Source organism: Dreissena polymorpha, chromosome 2 (genome assembly GCF_020536995.1).
Source record: "Dreissena polymorpha isolate Duluth1 chromosome 2, UMN_Dpol_1.0, whole genome shotgun sequence".
In the NCBI taxonomy this organism is placed as follows: domain Eukaryota; kingdom Metazoa; phylum Mollusca; class Bivalvia; order Myida; family Dreissenidae; genus Dreissena; species Dreissena polymorpha.
In genome coordinates this window covers 79,624,053-79,647,044 of record NC_068356.1, presented here as the reverse complement: position 1 = coordinate 79,647,044, position 22,992 = coordinate 79,624,053, and the positions used below count along the sequence as shown (strand labels likewise).

Below are 22,992 nucleotides of genomic sequence, written 5' to 3'. Positions count from 1 at the left end.
CAAAGGAACACAGTGGAAGGAACGTCTATACAGAATTTACTAACTATCTTTCCTTTTGCGAGCAGGTAATATATTGCATAAATAAGCTGTGCTAATGTACATTAGAAATTAGGACGCACTAAAAGAGCCTTATTTCAAATAGATGTCGAAAAACGAACACAAAAATGAAATTATAGACAATTACAAATTATAAAGAAGTTCCTCGATGAAAAATATATACATGCATGCGTTATGGGTGCTTTCAAATATGGTTTGAACTGTTCTTATGTCGATACATAAACTTTCCACCACTCTTTATTATGTATACTATTGAATCGTACGTTTTATTTATAGGTGTATGACAAAAGAGACAATATATGGTTAATGGAAATAATTGTGCAACAGAAAATGATCTCTGAACGAGTATGGAACGCATTGCGGAAGAAATTAAGCAAGTTTGGAGTCAAGTTTGGTCGGTTGTATTGCGTTAATTATACGAGGTAAAGATATATTGACAGACTCAAGTTTCATTTACCTAATTTTGCGGTAAAGCATGCGTTTAATTAATGTTTCTTGTGCCATAATAAAGGATGTTTAAGTAAGTTAGAAGCGGTTAATTTAAAATTAATAAAGCTAAAAAATATACTTACTTATATATAACTTTCATCATATTTAGAACTTTGGTCTGACATTTTGGATAATTATTAGGAATTAAGTAATATTTGTAGTTGAAGTATAGCAGATGTGTACCCATTTGGGTATAATTATGAAGTATAAACTTCGTCCCTCATGACGTGCCTACACATGTTGTTTTCAAAAAGCCAATATTGATTGTGTTACCATAGTAAGGTAAACATAATTTGGGGTTATTTTCATTAGTATGTTCACGTTCTTATTAGCTATATCCGAAACTTTAACGTTTAAGATTTTGCAAGGAGAAAGGCTGGACTTCTTCTAGACGTGTATTATCAACGCCGTCACACAATGAGAAAGAAGCAAAATGTTGTAATCCAATAACATACACTTACCCATATACAGTAGAACCCAATGCAATATTTAAATGGCTGAAACAGGAGGTGAACCAAGGACTAACAGTCGTAGGAGACAAGACGAGCTGAAGCAGAACTGGCTTGAATTTTCCAATTTGTTCAGTTCAGAAACACGGGTTCTGTATGTGTCCAAAGATCAAAGTGTGCCATTCTGTCTTTCGTCATTGCCTTTAAGTGCCTAGTAGTAGATGATACAGGAAAGATATGCTAAACATATATCAGGTGACAACATTACCGTCTTATTTGATCATAACACGTCATATGACTTATAACTACGGTCAGCACAGAGGTGACCAAATTACTTATGAAGGGTTCGATTTTGTCTTGACTGCAGTGTATCCAACACTGAATGAAGTGTTAAAGATAAGCATGATATGTATCACCCCGCTTGTTTGTTTTGAAGTGTGTTTCGTAAAAGGTCGTTTTTTTAAAGTATCACTTCAACTCGTTTATGTTATATGCAAGTACAATTGTATTCACCTGTTTGCATGTATGATAACTTGGTTCTTACTGAAAATTAGTTTCTTGAAAACGATGATACAATTTATAACTCTATCAGTGCGAACAATTATTCTTTCTCAAAATGTCTCGATCTTTCGGTATGACTTGTTTTATTGCTCTTATAATCTTGCAATTCCCTCCAGTGTTTTGGTCGGAATTATCACCTTCATTTGTGTAGCAAACCACTTCAAGACTCGACCTCTCTCCCGACGAATGCCGGTTTATTAGACGATACTAACTCAGACGTGAATGGAATGGAAACTCACCGACAGGAATCTATCGGAAGACGAGTGTCTGTGACTGGTGAAGGTGTTGGACGACTGAACAATTTAGAACATCATGTTTCCGAAGAAACTAATGTAAGGAAACGACTTACGCATTTGTCTGCAAACATGTTACTACCCTTACAATCACACAGCGGATCACTGATGCTAGTTATTGATGGAGAACATATTCGGATCGAGCTTGTGTCGCATGATTACATTCAAATCCTTCCAGTCTGGGAACATATTAAGGACGTGACATGTAAAGGTTACTGTAGAATGAAAGACACAGATGAAAACATTTCACATATACGTAAATCAACAGTAGTTAAAACGTCAAGAATCCCATGTACCATCTCCGGCGTTTCTAGCGTAAAGAATATCAATGTCATGCGACACGCGCCCGATGGGTTTACCTTTGATTCATAATGTGTTATTTGCCTGGAGGACTTTGAACAACTCGAAATTGTACGCGGACTGCCTTGCAAACACACGTTTCACGACGCCTGTGTGATTAATTTGCTTCTAAGTGAGACCAGTAATCGACTGTGTCCGTCATGTCGGTTTCCTGCTTACGATTATAGGGGAATAAATGCTGACCTGCAACTATTGATGACTTCTGCCAAATGTTTGACTGAATATAAGTTGTAGGACCAATAATTGTGAATATTGGCAAAACGAGTTGTTGAAGCAAATATGCTTGGGTTTTCGGGACAAAAACTCAAAAACAGCATAGGATTAATAACCTTAACACTAATTACTCAACGGAATACACTGATAGGTAACCATACGCGGTCTTCATTAACATTTATCGTAGTTTTGTCTTAAATACAACTGTTCAGTTATTGTATTAATGTTGTTCGTAAGGTAATTTTAGGCAACCTAACAGTTAATGCATCTTTGCATTGGAATAGTAGTTGAATTCTGACGTTTCATATGTTACCTATACTCCGGTTAGCACCTTTAGATAAATATTTGGCTCTGTGTGTACCTTTATATTACCATATTAAATTTTTTAGACAAACGACACGTAAATTACATATCCAGTGCTTCTGACAGGGTGTAATTCATTATAAAAAATCATTTTTAATTGTTCATTTTTATAACCACACACCACGTTTGTTATTTACGATATGGAAATAAAATTAAGTACATGATTGTAATAGAATGTGCCTTTCTGCTATTTAATGGTCTTACATTGCGTATGGTCGAATATATCTAAAGTGTAATGTAATTCTGAATATTGGTAGAACATTTCCACGTTATAGACTTATCAACTGTATACAAAATCATTTCGATGGATCTTTAATATTCGTCGTTTAATAACTTCATTCAAACTGTGTATGTATAATGATAAGGATATATTCTGTAACGATATACTAATTATTCATTGTGTAAAGTCGAAAAGGTTAAAGTATATGTTTACACATAGTATGTGATAGCAACATACACTGTTCGGATGAAATAATATTCTTAGAAATTGGATATTTTGTAAATAGCGGATGTCCATATTATTCCTTAACTAATAACATGTAAAAGCATGTAATGTTTTGTAGAGACAGCTTCATTTAGCTGTTATAAACTAACATTAACATCTCGTATACATTATTGCCTTGTATCAGTTTATCGCGTAACCAAAATCTACTGTATAAAGGCAATGTTTTTTCCAGGTATTATTTCCATATAACATTTTAACGTTAACACTCTGTAAACTTTTATTTTACCTGATTTCCTACTATGTTTATATTTTCTTAGATCTAATATATATATCATCTCATTTGGTGAGATATTTTGCAACGATCATTAATAAAACGTGACTAATATGCTCTTTTTCATTTTATTTTTTCGCAAAAAGTGGACCATCCACGTGTTTACAATGATTTGATAACAAACATATAATATGAGAGATATTTATCATAAAAGCAAAGAATATATTTCATACTGGGAATAAATATGATCATTTGTGCAATTAATAATTCAATATGCTCATAATAAAATATCTAAGATCGTTGCAACATCGTTCAGATGATGCGATTTATTGTTTAACAAGCATTAATTGGAATAGACATGACATGCAGAATAGGTGCCCTAGTTATGAAGTCTTTATGAGCGTGCTCTATAAAACATGTACGTTCTGCTATGTCATTATAGTACTTTCATATCCCAAGATATTAAAATGGCAATGTAAGACAAAGACACAGGCGTAGAAAATAGAAAAATCTATGGTTGAGAATGTGGAAGTCGCATAAAATGTGCGGGGCGTGACCGACATCACGTCATGATTTGTATTGCATTTTAATGTAAAAAAAACAGGCGAAGCGCAAACAAACTCGTACTTACCTTACCACAACACTACTAGAAACTTTTGTATTTCATCATCATGAAATGAAACATATAAATAAGGGCCATCCTTTGAAAATATATTGTTTGGTATAACCCGGCCCGTTACATTGCACGTAGGTCGGTAGGTATGTGACTTTTTATGGAACTTTGTTTACGTGCACGTCTTTTGATTTATACAAGAAATGACTACAACTAATCTATATAAAAAACGCTTATATTGTTCCCGTGACTAACCAAGGATAATTTTGACCAAAAACGTGCGAGCTTATGTTGCGCGTACAGCTTTAAGTCTACATTTCGCTCCTATGCAATGTTCGCATATATGACGTACAAATTCGGACCAAGCGCTTACTATCACTCGGTGTGCCCGACTGACACGAAGAAATTTCCCGCTGTTATTTTAGCTACATAAGATAAGCAAATTCTATAATAAACATGTATTTAAATGGTTTTTATAATAAGCCAATAATCGAGTCTGTGTTATGTTATATACTTTAAGCACTAAACACAAAAATCGAACAAACGTTTAGTTAATGGATTGATTGCGACTAAAACCGCCTTAAAATTTAGGAACAATAAGAACAGTTGGTTTGAACATAGATCATTGTACCCGCTGTACATTATATATTCTAAAGGGTAAATATTTGTAGATGTGTAGATAAACTTATTGATGAATATTGTAACCAATAAAATGGTGTTGTTGTGTGTGTATGTTTGCGTCATGCTGTTTTTTCGGCGTAGATATTTTACCCAGCTTTTCCCCTTAAATGACCTTCACATAACGACAGCAGACCCGAATGAATTCACTCCTGAACCATTCATTCCATTGGCTGATTTGAGAATAATCTTCTGAAACATTGGACACATAACCCCGTCTTTGTAGTATATGATGTAACACTAATCAGTGTAGGGAAATGCGGACTGCTAAAATATGCATGTTTATTTTGGCCCAGTTACACTTCCCAGAGAGGTACATGTGGATAATAGACGTTATCTGCGTCTCTGCAATTACGCATTACCGGTAAATTACATCCCCAAGACTTTCATGGACAGTGCGGGGTCAGTAAATCGTCAGGGGAAGACGGAATGTACTATACATAAACGCCTTATGTTGATAACACAGTATTGTTTTCAAGACATGAATGAACACGAAATTTTAGGGAAAGAAATGAATGAAAACCTATCGGTTAATGCCATTTGTCTTGCATTTTGAGACAAAACTGCCACCGGTACAGTGCCCATGATAGAAAGGAACTCGTTTATCTAGCTACACATGTGTGACGCACGCGGTCAGTCTGTCTGAAAATCTTTCCTGCAAGACAGAATAGGTTACATAACATACACGCGGTCAGTCTGTCAGAAAATATTTCCTGCAAGCCAGAATAGGTTACCGACATTTGCCAGTCTGCTATAAATAACATTATATCGGAAAGTATTGTGGTTTGTATTGCAATTACAAGACGAAATTATATTTCTAAAGACCCGCGTAATGTGGAAATGGGACTAATGCGATTCGCTGCGAACGAAGCTCCAGTCCAACCTGCTCATCCGCGCCGTCTTGTCAGGATATGCATGCTAAGGAGGATAATCAGGAGATACCACGAAACCGGAGATACCACGAAACCTCGAGTGCTGGGTTGATAGCGGAAAGCGCAGCCCCTGACAAGAATCTGCAAAGTGCGCAGACTGGGATTGAGCTACGCTTGCCGCATGTGCCATAAGACCTTTAAAGGGATGGTCAACCAGATTGCCATATATCACGAAGAAAAGAAAAGTTCTAAAATACCGTCATTAAATGCTTTATATTGATAAATTAAAACATTGGATCTTAAACTCTCCAGTAAAAAAATCAAGAATAAAAATAAAACAAAATAAAAACATGTAACCCTCAACAGGGCTCGAACCACTGACCCATGGAGTCTTGGAGTAAAAAGTGTGCTGCATTCGCTTTGTGGTTTTATTGTGCGGCGTAGTTTGTGTGCATTCTAATTGAGAAGTTGTGTCCCTTAGTAGTAATATTGTCATTATAAACACAGTTTTTCCCGGGTTGTTAAAGTCAACGAAATTTGTTCAAACTGCTTCTCCCTCACGATGTAAGTGTATTTACAATATGTGTATTGTTGTGGCATTGATTTCGTTCATTTTCTATGCTGTAATTTTGGAAATTGATTCACAATAGGCCAGTTCCATTTGTTCGTTTGCTAAAACAACGGAAGGCCATATGTGTCACTTTAAACGTTATGCGAATAACATGTGTCTTATTTTCACGATGATAATGATGTTTTGGTGAAACATTAAGTACATCTTATGATATATTCAGGTCATTGAATGTCTTTTTTATTTCTGTTGTAGCTTTTTACTCTTTATGATGTGGAAATACACTACCAAAGCGACTTGCGTGTGTTGGTTTTGTCAACGGGTTAATCTGTCTGAATTGCGGCAGAACAAAAAGTCTCCCATTTAGATCAATCGGCCATCCATGCTCATACAATAAAAGTTGTATTTAATACTTTATATAAGCAATCCTCGTAGTTTCACAAAATATAACGACAACAACAGAACTCTCCAAATTACCTGTTAGACATACTCAGTAAAATTTTATTACCGAATAAACTGAAAATATGAAAACTTAAGTGATATTAAAGTGATATTATGGACATTTTGCACTTTTGAATTGAGCTGAATTAACAGGTCAAAAGATTAATGTAAAAATGTGGTTACTGACCAATTATCTGCAACTCATCTTGCTACCAGTTGTTTATAAAAAATATATTTTATATTCGATATTCTTACGTGACCCACCCAGTCCTGTAAGCCGAAATGATCCGTAAAACAAAATTGTGTCTTTATGTCGTATGTACGAATCTGCACTAAAACTAAATTTAGGTTCAAATCGTACATGCATGATCAGTTGTAAAATGAAAGAACGGTTGATATTCAAATGCATTATTTTTCTCTTTCCGGTATATTGTTTTAGTAAGTTGATGCTGCATTAACAAATATAAGTGTATATGAAGTGAAAACACCAAAAATAAACAACGGTTGCGATAGACACCTTCAAACTGTTAGATGCCCATAATATTACTTTAAGGGCATCTAACAGTTTATAGGTGTATATCCCGGAAAAAGAAAAATAATGCATTTGAATATCAACCGTACTTTCGTTTGACAACTGATCATGCATGTACGATGTGAACCTAAATTTCGTTTTAGTGCAGATTCGTCTCTTTTTTCTAGACGCTAGGCATAAATGGGTTTAAAAAAGGAGGTACCCATTGGTATTTCATGTCAGGGTTTGATAAAATCTGCCAAGCGGTGTAGTGGGATTTTTAGATTGAATAAACAGTTTACTGACGACGGAGGGGGCACGATGCATGGCGGACACAGGACGATAGCAAATCTGTGCTTTTACGAAGGTGCGCTTAATTTAAGAAAGACACAAACATATAAAACAGCGAACATTTCATGAATGATACAATGTTTTATCATAAATAGTATAGAAATATATTTTTAATGAACAGTCACATAACTGATTTAAAAGTGAGCACTATACATATGTAACAATAATTATGTATATTTTAGATACAAAAGATGAAATTCAATCACCAACAAAATGACATGGAAAAGTTGTAACAATACAAATATGTTATAGCATGTAAATAATAAATATTTCATTAAAAACATTACTACACACTACTTAATATTACATGACTTCGATACATGAACGCTTATTACTCATAATTAGTAAAAATAATATAAACGATCAACGTATATATCCTTAAACAATGGGGCATTAAACAGCGGACACTACATAACGTTAAAGCAAAACATGATAATATGAGCTTAATATAGTCACTATTTAATAACATATATAATATTTCTTTCTTGTATCTCATTGAAAAGATAAAGCTAAAAGTTATTGCACGCAAGTAATATATGTCATATATATACTATAGATTTTAAAATATACATTTATCAAACGTTACTATTAAAACACATAATCTAATGAGTATATATAATTTAAATAATTAGATCACGTATCCAAACTCGGAGTCTTTGTATGAAAGATTATGAACGGCAAATCTGTATTGAAAAATGTGAAATGTTTATATCACTATTCAATTCATGTCGTCATGGTAAAATATTATACATTTGTGTCTCGCCGTTTCAGGCGTTGGATATGGAGTCTTCCGATTGCCGAAGCAGTGGCTGTTTCTCTTCCGGTTTAGCAACCCTAGTGGATCTACCATCAATGATGCGATCTTCTGCCATCCGTATCGCTTCTGCGCGCGCCCGCCTGGCCTCTGTTTCCTCTGGCATGTCACTGCAATAAAATAAATTAATTTCCGTATCTTAAAGCTAAATATGAAATATGTGCATAAATTAACGTGAATGCAGACACTTTTTTCTTAGAACTTTCCTCTTTAATTATTTTTTTATTAGAGTAACTACCTAGAGCAAAATTAAAATGGCAAGCACGTTACTCCATAAAAAGATTCATATTAGGATCATAATAATAATAGGAGTCAGAAACGAAACGAAAAGAATCAATTACTACGGCCACACATTGAAACGGCCCCTTAATGTATAGAACGGCCACAGGTCAAATTATTATTAATTTTTTTATATATGCTTTACTTGTCGCATGTAATTAACTTGTTTAAAATTACTTCCTTTTACAACAAGAATATTTTTTTAATGTTTTGAATTTAAACATTATATTCTTCGAACAGTAGCACTGTTATTGTTTGAGCGTTTTTGTAACATAATTATTCATTTAATACAATGCAATGTTTAGTAAGTTCTGAGCTTAACGTTTGTTATATTCTATAATTCACAACCTTTCTGATGTTTAACATATAATAACTTCAACTTTTCAAATTTTTATCATTAATAAAGATGTATATAAAAATGTATTTGTAACAAAGTTTTAAAACATGTTTTCATCAAGAACAAATAATAAACAGGGTTTTGACAGTATTGCATGCAATACAGTAGCCCACTTCCCGTCGCAGGAAAAAAGTGAAATACCTTCATATCGCCCTTTATCCGTGCATTTTTCTGTTTCATTATGAAATCTCATATCGATTTAGAAAAGCAAGGATTTGTTTTTAACATTCAACAAACGGTGGTAGGTGATGAAACAAGTGTTGTACATATTATCGTTACATTGCCCTAAATGTGCATACCAAGTTCGTTATCGTGTACAATACCAGAAATTGCATTACGTTTGGTAATTTTAGAAACAGTCACTTGACGTCTGCAGAAATAAAATGTCCCTCACAATCCTTTCATCAATTGTTATAGGCATCCGTAACTCATGATCATAGTTTACGTACTTTTCGGGTCAGCATTTTTCGAGTTTTTTTCATTTTCTGGGAACGGAAAGACGGACAAATTGTTTACCAGAGGCCAGGTATTACAGACAGTCACATATAAGAACAATGTAAGAGTAAAATAATTTTCATTATAATATCGTATGAACTTATTGAGTTAACACAATTGTAGATTTTATTTTAGTTTAGTTTATTTTGAGACTTGACCATACAACTCGGGTGAAAAGGATGGTCGCACATAATCCACACAGTTTCCTCAGAACAGACCACGGACCTATACCAACAAACGTATAGGTCCCTGCACGGACTGACATCCATGACGGATGGAGGGTAAGCGTATTGTTCCATCCGATGAAACCGGGAGAGTGATCATACGGTTGAGCAGTCTTTAAATAAATACAATTTTAAGACCAACTGAATAGCCAATTTAAAATAGGTAGATTTATTCATTTAACTAGTATGTATGCTATGAGTTTGTGTAGTGTTTTACGGCTTAATAACAGTTACTTACCATGCCCTATTATATACCTATACATTTTCGTATTGGGGTGTTTAAAGTCTCTATAACGCTCAAAATCAACGAAAATTTCGTAAAGTATTTCGTAAAATAAAGTTAACCCCTAAACAATCAGTGTTCCTTATACATGTAGCAATAGCCACAATTTCAACGCTAGATGTGGTTTGATTACATAGATTTTTGTAGATACAAAATGCACGTTTTTATTTATTTGTGACAACAATAAATTCCATGTTAATTTCCTGCGAATATATCTATTGATACGATACACGAACACTAAAATGGTACCATGTTAAAACCATAATAAAAACGAGCATTTTGTATCCACAAACATCTATTTTACCAGACCGCATCTGGCGTTGAAATTTCGACAATGGCCGTAAGGAGCAATGATTTTTAACTGTTTAGCTTTATTTTACGAAATATTGTACGAAATTTTCGTTGACTTTGAGTCCTAATGTTACTTTTAATTATAAACTTTAAGCTAGTGGTTAGGGATTCCATATTTCACAGTACGAAATTTGTTGCCGTATTCAAAAGTTCAACAACAGACTACTATGAGAGGCAGTGTATCTTACATATCCTTAACACAATATAGTCATGACCGATTTTAAATATAATCTTTGTTTATAAGAGTATATTTTGTATCGGTAAGTAGGTGCACGATTAAAGGAATATTACATGCCAGTGGTGTCCCGGTGTATTGTCTCGAACTCGTTAATTGTGAGATATTGTATTCCACTCACCCTGCGGGCTCATGGAGTATCACATGATATAAAAAACTTGTGCGAAACAACCCACCGGACCACCAATTACTGTCAGTAATATTCCCAATAATTTGCTTAATCTATGCCACAACTAAAAGGTTAAAAGCAGGAGTATTGTTTCATCAAAAGTAGGAATGCCGTCAAAATACGTGCACAATAAAGATATTAAACGTTAATAACAAAATGCATATCTGTATGTCAAAAAGTGTGTTGTTGGTGTTGGTGTTGTTGTTGATATTGTTGTTGTTGTGTTTGTTTTTAGAATTAAGAACCGATACAAGGCCTTTTATTTTAAAAGTAAAGATCTATGTAAATAACATTATTGTTTAAGCAGACTATAACAATACCAGTCATTTAGAGCCCACGCGGTGCGGTATTTAGCACCAAACCGGTAGGGGGCGCGTGCCAGGAAGTGGGTGGCGGTCGTAATGCGGTGAATGATCATGGCGATAAACTGGACAAAAAGCACAAAGCTGAATACCACAAGAACTACCAGACCTGAAAAACAGAAATTGACGATTGTATTAATTAGCAGAATGATAAGGAATTGATTCAATTTGTATTGTAACCCATGTACATTGTTGTCACTTAAAACGTTCTTGCTGGTTGTTTTAAACGTGCGTACATTTTGTCGAAGAAATAGAGAATAATAGGTTAGTATTGAGTATAGATCAGGTTTATCATGCGAGGCTTAGAAAACAAATGTTTTCGTGCCGAGCATGATAAACCTGATCTACAATCAACACTAACCTATTATTCTATTTATCCCACTTTTTATTCATTAAAAACCATTTTATTTAAACACAATTAGTTTAACTGGATAATTTCGCGTTTTCATGAGTGTTTGTCGTACTTTGATAATGACTGTAGTGTAACAAAGGTCAGTGTATTACTCCGCGTTCCAAAAATAACCGCTGATCAAATAATCATTTTTTTAAATCAGAATATCGTTCTGTGACAAAGAGTCGTGCGTTATTAATTACAATTTTATTCATATTGAATTGCAAATCTAACAATTTTTAACATCACTATAACATTAAGTTGTTATATACAAGGAACTACATTTGTTTACAACGTAGCCTTACAACGTTGCACGTGCAGTTGATTATACCACACATTTAATAAACGGGGTTTTAATCAACCGAATTCGCTGTAAAAGTGGGATAAAAAAAACTTTTTACAAACCATGGTTGTGTTAATTAATAAGTCTACGGAAGTTAAAAGGAAATTGTGGTAAAAGCAAAATACCAGAACCGACAAATGTTTCGATAGATTATTTTGAATGAAGACTGAACATTTCGTTAGTAAAATGTTTAACAAACTTTAAGCTGGGATAATGCCCATTCACGGTATCGATCTGTCATCGCATATCTGTGAAAATGTAAACATATTATAAAAGGCCTTTCGACACAGCATGTGGCTTTTAATAATCTTGAAAGTGATTAATAAACTGATGTATAATTATGTCATATGTTATATAATGGTATGCAGAAATACTTTTATTAACATATCAAACTTTTGGGAGATAACTCTTACGCGCTTACCGACTGGATTACTGCTTGCGACACTGAGTAGCTTCCCCTGATCAGCGAGGGTGTAAATTAGGACCATCCAAAGAGTGTTGAATACAGCCAGAATGACAATCCACTTATTGCGCAACTCTCCCAAGTCACCTGAAACCAAAAATCACCTTTATTGACTTCCAAAACGCATTTGATTATGTGTATCGGTTGCAAAAAGGGATAAAAATATTATTTAATGGCATTACTAAATTAATGCTTTTCCATTTTAACATATTGTACGACAATTCTTTAGTACTGTGGCACACTAAAATCCATTTTATTAATTCAGTTTTCCGAGAAGGTCAAAGTCGTTTGCCTATGAACTTTTTAGTCTCCCTCGATGACTTAGTTAAACACGCGCACAATTCCTCGTCTTATTCAGGGGAGACAGTCTGCTTGACATTGTATTGTAATTTTTAAGCGATGATTCGTTCAAATGTTTTTGAATCAGTTGTTATAATTAACAAGAGCTGTCAGAGGATAGCGCGCTCGACTATTTGAGTGCTTGACAGTATAACGTAAGCCATCATGGGGTAATTGATCAAATTATTCAATAAGCTCAAGGTAATAGTTCAGGTATATTTTCCACAATCTATTGAACATTTGTAAAGACATAAAACAAACTTAAAAGATTTTATTTCAAGTTTGATAGCAATAGATTGGGTGGGAAGTTTGGACGGTCCTTTAAAAAAGTAAATAAATACAAAAGGAAAAAAAAATATTTTTTTTGGGGGGTAGGGGGGGGGGCGTTGAGAGGGGGGGGGTATAATGTGGGGTGTGGTCATTTATTAGATGATTTATTAAAAAAGGGAAAAACAATTTTTTTTGGGGCGGGGGGCAGGGATTCTGGGTTGGGGAGTGGGTTTTGTTTTTTTGATGGAATCCATTGTGGTATTTAGGTAAGTGTTGTTTTGTCAAAGTATTAATAAAATCTGATCATAAATAAAGAAGTTAAGGCAATGTGCATGTAACTAAAGTAATATGCATATTGTAAATGGAAAAAGGGCCATAAATCTTACAAAATGCTTGATACAGTTGTCTGCTCTTGTTTATAGATCGGGGTCATGTTGGTAAAGAAGTTTGCAAAATATGAATGCAATGTGTAAGGGACATTGAAAATATTTGAGGTGGTACGCAAACTTTAACATAGATTTATCAATAATATGCATATTCTAAGTGAAAAAAGGGCCATAATTCTAACAAAATGCTTGATACAGTTGTCTGCTCTTGTTTATAGGTTGGTGTCATGTTGGTAAAGAAGTATGCAAAATATGAAAGCAATATGTCAAGGGACATTGAAAATATTTGAGGTGGTACGCAAACTTTAACATAGATTTATCAATAATATGCATATTCGAAGTGAAATGAAGGGCCATAATTCTAACAAAATGCTTGATACAGTTATCTGCTCTTGTTTATAGGTTGGGGTCATGTTGGTAAAGTAGTATGCAAAATATGAAAGCAATATGTCAAGGGACATTGAAAATATTTGGGGTGGTACGCAAACTTTAACATTTGCACGCTAACGCCGACGCCGGGGTGAGTAGGATAGCTCCACTATATTTATTTCATATATAATAGTCGAGCTTAAAACCGATTCATACGAAGGATAACGAAATTAATTGACTGTCACTTTGATACGAAAAATGGCCAATAATGACGTTCTACATGGTGACAGTAAATAATTTCATGAATACATATATAATTTATAATTGTCTGCTTAACATATATTTCAATAGATTGAATAACGCTCTCGGGCAGCTATATAGCCATACTGAAGTTGAAATAACATACGTTTGAGGCTGATGTTCCATTAATTGTCATGATTTTTTAACTAGTACTTGTTTGTACAGTTTAGGATTGATGTATTTCGCGTGTCCACGTTTATTCATGTCATTTGAAAATCGATGTTTAAGATTTGAAACACGTAAATGCTAACATGTAAGAGTGATTTCGCCTGCAGTGAAAAAAATACACAAAGATTTTCCCCTTAAATACTAACGTTTAAGATCTTCCTCAAGTCCATATGCAGTGGACTGGGGCAAAAGACACAAATTTTGCAGCGTTTGCCAGAATTCTTCCTCCTCTGGCTGGTGTTCGCGCATCTTGTGCAAGAGAGACTTCTTTAAACGTTGTCGAACTTCAAGAATCTTCCGTTCACCTGAAAGTAAGATTCATTGCCCATTAAAGCCAAACTCTCGTAACAAATTAGATACGACGGTCTTTTTCTTACGCTCTTCAATGTTGAGGAGTGAGATAGCTAAATGCCAAGAGGTCAAACTTTAGAAATATAATAAGGAAACTGTAACATTAACATCGCATCAATAGGGAAGTTTAAGAATTATAAAGTAAATTGGAAAATGTTCCATAATACCAATTATATGTCTGACAATTCCACTGCCCTAATTTTTTTCCTCGGGGACCGAATACTAGCGGGTTTTGACTTAAAAGTGTGCACAAACACATAGTTATAGCTCCGGTGGTGGTACAATTCCGTACTTTGGTGTCAACCGAACTTTGGTGTTCAACACCAAAGTGCTTTCGCTGGTTGATCAACACCAAAGTTCATCATTATCATCAACATCATCATTAACATCAACGTCATCATTAACATCAACGTCATCATCATCATCATCTTCTTCACCACCACCACCACCACCGTCATCGTCATCATCATCAGCAGCAGCATCATAATCGTCATCAGTCATAATCAGTCATCGTCATAGTGTCATTATGTCTTCATTATAATCAGATTATCAAAATCATTGAACAAGTCTGTAGATGAAATCAAAACATTGCAGGGAAAATAAATTTCTATGATGATTGAGACCGCCATTTATGAAAACATATTAACAAACGATGTAACATTGAAAATACTAATAAACGTTACTTATAAACAACAAAAAGGATAAGAACGTATCGAGATAAGATAAATTATAATATGTATCTGTTTTGTCGAATTTTCGATAGCAATCGGTGTGACTGTGTCAAAACTTTTAATTGGAACGAGCTGCATAATGTGCGGACGTTCTATCAAGTGATTTCACACGATCTGTGTAACCCCGATTCAAAAAGTACCCACGTCTCTACAAAAAAGCCATGTATAGAAACACAATTTTGAACTAAAATTCAAAAAATAATTTCATTAGACAATTACAACATCGTGACACGCGTTTATGGTTTATAACGATCAGATTCTTAACCAAACACAATATCGGAACGTTTACATACAAACAATCTAATCACGAATATGTTTTTTCCTGACGTCTATAATACGGAAAATATGGATAATTAAGCGTTTGGAAAAATAAAAAAAGGGGTATTAGATACCTATCATCAAAGTTGGTACACACTCTAAATCGAAAGATGTTTTTAAGTGTACCGAAAGTCCAAATACCTCTCGCTCGACTTCGAACATATTCACATCAATAACCGATGAAATGGAAAGTTACGCTAACACACCGGTAACAAACAGAATATGCGTCTCTCGAACAATTAACAGAATCTGAATACAATTTTATTAGTATGTCTTCAAAAAGGAGAACTGAAAAAAAATTCATATTTTAATGTCAGTAGCTTTCGATTGTCACATTCTAAAATCTAAAAAAAACTCAAACCTTCAGAGAAATAAATAACCATGCAAAATATATTTATTTCGCAAACGTGTTTAGAAAGAGAAACCACGACTATTCATTTTTATTTATTGTAAACATCTACACTCATTTGAATGATAAGTAAAGGATGGAGTGTTTATTGTTGTCTTTTAAAGTAATGCTCCATAAAATTTATACTCTGCACACTCTTAATTAAAGTGTGTATTGGTTGCAAGAACAATTGCATAATATCTAAACGCAAAAAAAGATATGATATCTCAAGAAATGGTTTAACCCTGCTACGTTACCTTTACAGTTTGAATAAAGCCCTTTTTGTAATATTGACATTTTTAAAGCGAAAAAATCGGTTCAGAACAAGGTCTGATAGGCCTTTTTGGCTGTCATTATTTACATGTTGAATCACTCGCTTTAGCAATTTTCCCCCGACAACTTCCGACTGAGTTACAGTAAGAATACATGTTAAACATACACTTCTCTTAAACACAAAATAATACAAATACTCACGTGTAGTGGCAATTGGAAGCCTTTTTTTCATATTATTCAATGAAATCAACATTTATTCCTTGGTAAAACGCACTTTGGTATCAACACCAAATTTTAATTGAAACCAAAGTAAGTGATGTGAACTGGGCCGAGATACGGTTTATTTTCCGCGATATGGTAAATAAATACATGCGATTTTTTTATCGGTGTTAAGTATCAAGACACCTTTTTTTGATTTTAGGTTTTTAAGTACCTACTTATAATAAATTTTGAAAACAAAATGTCTTACCGGATGTTGGGTTCCTAAGTTTGGCAATAGCTTGCATCAGCCGTTTGATGTGACCTAGAAGTAAATAATTTTACGTTAATTATTACGTCATAACACACAATGTGGGACAGATTTTGAAAAAAAATATACAGATACGAGTAGTGAGATATATGATGTAATTTTGACGCACACACACCCACAACAGTCATTTCGGGAGACACGTATAAAGTGTGCGTATTTGTTTCTTGTGAGATTTGCCTAGTTAACGGTATATATTATCAAGTCAATAAACAGGCGTATCAAACCTAACTGGTTAACAAGTACTTAACGTATACATGTACTTTCGGCAATTTCTGACCACATGTTTGATTCAACATTTTTGTTGTGGAAAATTGTTCATGCCCAACTACGCACAAACTACACGACCGATTATGGAAGTGACCCAACGTACCCACGATAATTTAATCGACACATGTAATACCCCCAATACATCGACTCTGTTCGAAGTACGTTTTGAAAAATGTGACTAAACGGGCTCGAACTGTGTGAGAACGGAGTGATCGTAGTAGCAACGTGTTACGAACTGTCTTCGATCTTTGTGGACGCCCTGGAACGGGGTTGAACGGGAGAGGTGTTTCAGAACTTTGAGCCTACTCAAAATTTTCTTCCGATCATCCCGTTCTACAATTAAACGTAGTAACAACGTACTGGAAACGGAATGGACGTACTAAGAACGGATAGGTCGTATTAAGGTCGAGTTAGGAACGTGCCAGAACGTAGTACGTTTGGACCGAAATTACCTGTACAATGCCACACAGATCGAGTCCGTTTCTGGTCCGTCCAATCCGTTCTCAGAAAGACCGACCCCGTTCGCACTACAACTTAAGTACGATCTTGTTTCGTGAAAATAAATAAAAACTAAAAGATGAGTTCTTACAACGTTTGCAACACGTTCTACGAGTTCTCAGTACGTTCTTAGTACGTTGTACTCGTTTTAAGGAGTTCGCAGTAGGTTCCAAGTACGTTGTACTCGTTTACTGCAGTTGTTACAACGTTCAAACCGTAAATACAATACGTTCAGACAATGTGCATATAAATAAGGTCGTTGTTTCAAAATTCATCATTTGTGATATTAAGTTGAAACATGGACAATCTTGGAGCTCTTAATTTTGTAAATGTTGGCTTCGTGCAATTTATGCTAGAAGCAGAGCAGCAATATACTGTTTTGTTGGGCCGAGAAAAAAAGCGGAGACGACACAGAACTTGTTGGGTGAGAAATTTGGCGGAATTATTTATTTGGAGCCATTACAAATGTAGGTCTGGTCGGCTCAAAGCGTGAAACATAAACGAGAACTGGCAGGGACGTAGTCGGTTTTATAATCGCCGTGCAGAAAATGACTGCAACTACGTCCTAAACGTACTAAGAACGTAGTAGGACGGAGTGAGAACTGCCTTTGTACGATTTACCACTGCACAACGAATAAAGAAGAACTGCCTACGAACGTAATCGAACTGGCTGAGGGCGGGCTCGGTCTGACTGAAAACGGTATACCAACGGGGACAATGGGGAAATTGACCCGATTTGAACTGGATAAAGACGGACTGGCAACGGGATAGGACGGGATAGGAACGAGCTGCTCGTAGCGCGAACTGTGTATGAACGTCATATTGCAGATTTTTTTCTGACCAAAACTACACGTTCAAGCAAGTTCACATCCCGTTCTGCATTTTCTTCAAAACGTGGTTGTACTGTCTAAGAACGTGTTTGGTGTATGGGGCCCTTAAGTACCTATTTTGTTGATTTTAAGCTCCGTTTGTATGTCTTTTCGAGAGAATGACTTCAGTATCTGGAAAAGTCAAATAAATGACATTTTTACGCAACCGCTATACAAAAACAACATGGTTATATTGCTCTTATTTTTCGCTACTTCCTTCGAATCAAGTAACATTCATTAAAAAGATTATGTGATTCTATTCTTGCGGACTCCATTTGTCATCTGAGGACGTTATAAAGTTCACGTGATGCTGGTAATGTAATACTAATCCTTGGAGGCAAAAACGTTTACCTTGCCACACGTGTTGCACATGACAACGATCGTGACTATGTCATGGATACTATATGATAGTGTATGATAATATACCGTATAAACCATTTCATACCACACGCAACATACCTCCATATCTTTAGAGGAGTTAATGTGCTCTTGTTTGAAGTTGGTCGTGTACATTTCCAGGCCAATTTTCTTCAACCAACTTTTGACGTTTTTCTGAAATCGGAATTGCATTTTTAAATTCAGCGCGTGGTAAACCGTATCTTTGGCAAGAATTTGGAAAAAGTATCGTTATTAAATGTCCATTGATATCTCTTAAAAACATCAATAAACACGTACCAAAGAGCATGGACATCAGTTTGATCTTATGGCGGGATAGTAAATATGTGTTAATTTGAATTGGCACATTAGCGCGATTGCTACGTTTGATTGATGTATCCTGATGCCAACTTCAACAGTTAGCGGTTGACAAATCATTTAAACGTCGCAATCATGCTTTGAATATGATTGTCGATACCGGCACATCCGCAACTATGTCGTAGTCTGGGAGTTTCTTTATCTTCTCCATCAGGTAGCGTTTCTGTCCCGAACCTGTTGATCAGAAACACGAGGGTACTTTTTATTCCGTTTTTTTTTAATTTACGAACACTGTTTGATACAGATGTAAATTTCAGTGACACGAAACAAAGAGTGTTTGTATTGCTTACTTTTGATACCCATATCTTTCAGCTCTTTGTCTGTCATTTTGCTAATGAAGATGGTGTTCTCAAATCCGTTATCTTTAAACTTTTGAACCACGCTTTCCTGAAACGATCATCTAAACAGTCCTTATTAATACTAAGTTTATTCAGCGGCAGCTACGTAACGTTAAGGTCGTCCTCGGAATTATTATTACCAGCAACTTAAAAAGCATTATCATCATCGTCTTTTTCTTTATTACCATCATCACTAACATCAATAGCAACCATGTCAGTTTCACCGTAATTATTATGACAATTGTCTTCGTAATTACTTATAAAAATAATGATCACCCTCAGAAGCACTACCAACAATATGAATTGTTGTCAGGTGTCTCACAAAAAACGTAAACATAATAATCGTCAAATTGATCTTTAGTTCTTGGTTTTACATAACTGACCACCTTAAACTCTTCATAAAGCAAAGCACAGGGTCTTAAGATGGAGATTGCTTGCGTCAATGCTAATTATACCCCCACAAACAAAGTTAAGAGGGGTATATAGGAGTGAGTTTGTCGGTCTGTCCGTAATAAGTGTCCGCTCTCTAATTCAAGTTGTTTTCATCCGATCTCCACCAAACTTGGTCAGATGTTGTATCTAGACAATGTCTAGGTCAGGTTTGAATATGGGTCATACCGGGCCAAAAACTAGGTCACGGGGTCACTTAGCGCGTTTTAAACATTGGACACGCTGTCCGCTCTCTAATTCAAGTAGTTTTCATCCGAACTTCACCAAACTTGGGCAGAAGTTGTATCTGTTGATGTCTAGGTCAAGTTTGAATATGGGTCATGCCGGGTCAAAAACTAGGTCTCGGGGTCACTTAGTGCGTTTTAAACAATGAGCTTGGTGTCCGCTGTTTTTTTGTGAAGACAACATGCAAAATATTATGTGTCAATGCGGCATGTGGGGGTATTCGTCACGTCTGTAACAAAGCTCCAGATTTCACAGAACTAACGCCATTTGTCGGACCTCATCCCTGGGTCATTTATCTACCCAAGATCATAATTATATGATTTAGTGACCAGAACAAGACAGAAGAAAGAGCCGTAATGATATATGTATTTAGAATCATTCACATACGCAATCTTACAATTATATTTATTCTAAACTTCGAACACTAAAAAGTATAAACATGTCAAATCACTTACGTATGCATCAAAGTCAGACGTCAGCCATTCTTCCACCTTTACACCTTCCTCATTGTTTATCTTGTCGTCGTCGTCGTCCTCTTCCGTATCCGAGAAGCTTACACGGGCATCCTCTACTTCGTCTACAAACAATATTTAAGCCGCGCTATTGCATAACGGGGCTTAATAATATGCGTATAACGTTGTCCCAGATTAGACTGTGCAGTCCGCACAGGCAAATCAGGGACGACACACAGGCTTATCTTGGTAACATTATAAGCACATGCATAAAACTTCATTTCCTAGATTGAGGCTCATTGGTTTGGAAATTTCGCAATATTGAACGGTTTGCCCCGAAAGTTTTAGCTCGAGACTCGTCATCTAGCCTTAATTATTTTCAAATATAATATTTGTTCACCAGAAAAACATTTTATTACTTTATTCACGGCCATGAAAGATTTATAAATACTGTACTTCGTTAAGTTGAGCTTACCATATTCTTCGTGAATTCTCGGCAGCCCTCGAATCGAATTTCCGTCTTCAGATGTGTTAAACGTTCTGAAATTGGTTTTTTATTAAAGACGTATAAAATGGACAGTGTGTGTTCCCGAATCCAGTACATTGTATCACTGTAATTATGTTATAACCATATGGAACATATAAATATACAGACGAGTACGTATTTAATCATTCTAATACATGTATAAAGAAAAGTTAAACTAAAATAATATATTACCCACGTGATTTGTTTTGCATGAACCTTCCATTATATCGTCCTAAAATGTTTCATAAATGTGTCGCAATACCGAATACGAAACATGCAGTCAAGCTCAAACATGTATTGAATAGTTGTTGCGCTCGGGTTCAAAGCGAAACCTCTAAAGTACTTACATGATTCAGTATTGATGTATTATATACATTATTACGAGTAACACTATGTTGTGGCTTTAAGTTTATATTCCGATATCTTACTACATTTATTTAAGTCCGAATGGCATTTATTTTCAAAAGGAGACAAGTGTTTATTTATTGAAACAAAAGTCTTGATTTTTACTTGCAAAAGTTGTCTTAATTGCCTTATGAACAAGTTGCACTTTAATGGCCAGTAACTGACTTTAAGGCGAAGGCGATGCTTTGCTTTGTTCTAAAATGAAGCCCGTAAACATATTGCATGGCGGTTAATTAAAGGTATAATTTTTTGAACTGTCAGAAAGGAGCTGTAATTGTTTTATTTTGGAGTAAACATGAACGAACTCATTATGAAGAGATCATATGGGCATTTCAACGTTTTTGTATCTTTTGTCCTATGAATTCTGAAACTTAGCGTAGTATAATAATATGTTATCAACTAATTTGTCCATCAGTCAAGTGTGAGATTTTTTTATAATGTAGTATTTACGAAATTTTAATTGAATTTAAACAAAATAATTGCATTTAAGATTCGAACATATACTGAATCTAGAAAAAAAACTATGGATGGAGTAAATATAATGGCAAACAAATCAAAATATTAATCTTCTAGTTTACTGACGGAATTTTGGTTGAGATGTTATGCAACCTTAGACCTTCATGCTAATTGTCTCATTTTCGCTTTTCAAAATTGGTTTGAAGCAACCGTCGCTTTACAATGTGCTCCACTTCTTCAAATACCTCACTGTTTTGGCGTCGGTATTGGTTTCCGACGACTCGCTCACGGATCCGCTGCGCGACATTGGCTTCCGAACGCCCGCCTCCGTTTGGCTCTCTATTGACCTCGTCTCACGACGGGTGAAACAACAGCTAAACACAAATAAACCATAAACAAGCTTGATTTACAGTATTAAAGATAAATAAAACATAAACAAGTCTGAGTGTAATAAATATCATATGCGTATTTATACATAATATTATTATTATTGTTGCATATTTTTAGAAAAATAGAACGCTATTACAATTGCATCATATTAATTTAAGTTATGAACGCACCTTGTTAATAATTTCCTGATAACACGACACAGGCCACTTACACATGTTTTGTGATTGAACGTCTCATTTGTATTAGTCTAGTTTAAACCTATTAATTTTAGCTCGATTGCATCGAAAGCTTCAGGCTCTCAAGTCCGATTCCTGGGCTAGAACCAGTACTTGGTGTCTTTGGGGGAGATCTAAAGAAAGCTCCCACAGTGAGGATCGAACCCGTGACCTCCAGGTCGCTAGGCGGACGCCATATCCATTACACCACCTTTGTATTAGTTGAGCTCAAGAACAATATGAACCATTGCATGAAACAAATATTCAGATTCTACGTCCTATGACAATTGAATATGCACGAGAGCCAGTATTCAAAGTTGAAAATAGCACACTTTTTTTTTTAGACTTTTACTACCTATAATTAAAGAAGCTTTTCGTAATACAC

General features: G+C 35.1%; 1 protein-coding gene and 1 long non-coding RNA gene across 6 annotated transcripts in view; one reads left to right on the top strand and one right to left on the bottom strand.

The window, feature by feature from the left end:
* Positions 1-1,186, top strand: LOC127867746 (uncharacterized). Its single transcript, XR_008043643.1, has 3 exons — positions 1-65; positions 334-479; positions 905-1,186. It is a non-coding gene; the product is annotated as an uncharacterized LOC127867746 (long non-coding RNA).
* A 6,417-nt stretch (positions 1,187-7,603) lies between these two features.
* Positions 7,604-22,992, bottom strand: part of LOC127867732 (uncharacterized) — a 49,639-nt gene continuing 34,250 nt past the window's right edge. For all 5 annotated transcript variants that reach the window (XM_052409084.1, XM_052409085.1, XM_052409083.1 and 2 more), the window contains exons 22-33: positions 22,248-22,376; positions 21,091-21,155; positions 20,619-20,740; positions 19,441-19,537; positions 19,251-19,324; positions 18,857-18,949; positions 18,472-18,529; positions 16,704-16,757; positions 14,320-14,478; positions 12,300-12,428; positions 11,103-11,253; positions 7,604-8,459 (exon numbers count right to left, since the gene is read on the bottom strand). In XM_052409084.1, coding sequence (XP_052265044.1) covers positions 8,303-8,459; positions 11,103-11,253; positions 12,300-12,428; positions 14,320-14,478; positions 16,704-16,757; positions 18,472-18,529; positions 18,857-18,949; positions 19,251-19,324; positions 19,441-19,537; positions 20,619-20,740; positions 21,091-21,155; positions 22,248-22,376 — 1,288 coding nt within the window. In that variant the 3' untranslated portion in view covers positions 7,604-8,302. The remainder of the gene's footprint in view (positions 8,460-11,102; positions 11,254-12,299; positions 12,429-14,319; positions 14,479-16,703; positions 16,758-18,471; positions 18,530-18,856; positions 18,950-19,250; positions 19,325-19,440; positions 19,538-20,618; positions 20,741-21,090; positions 21,156-22,247; positions 22,377-22,992) is intronic.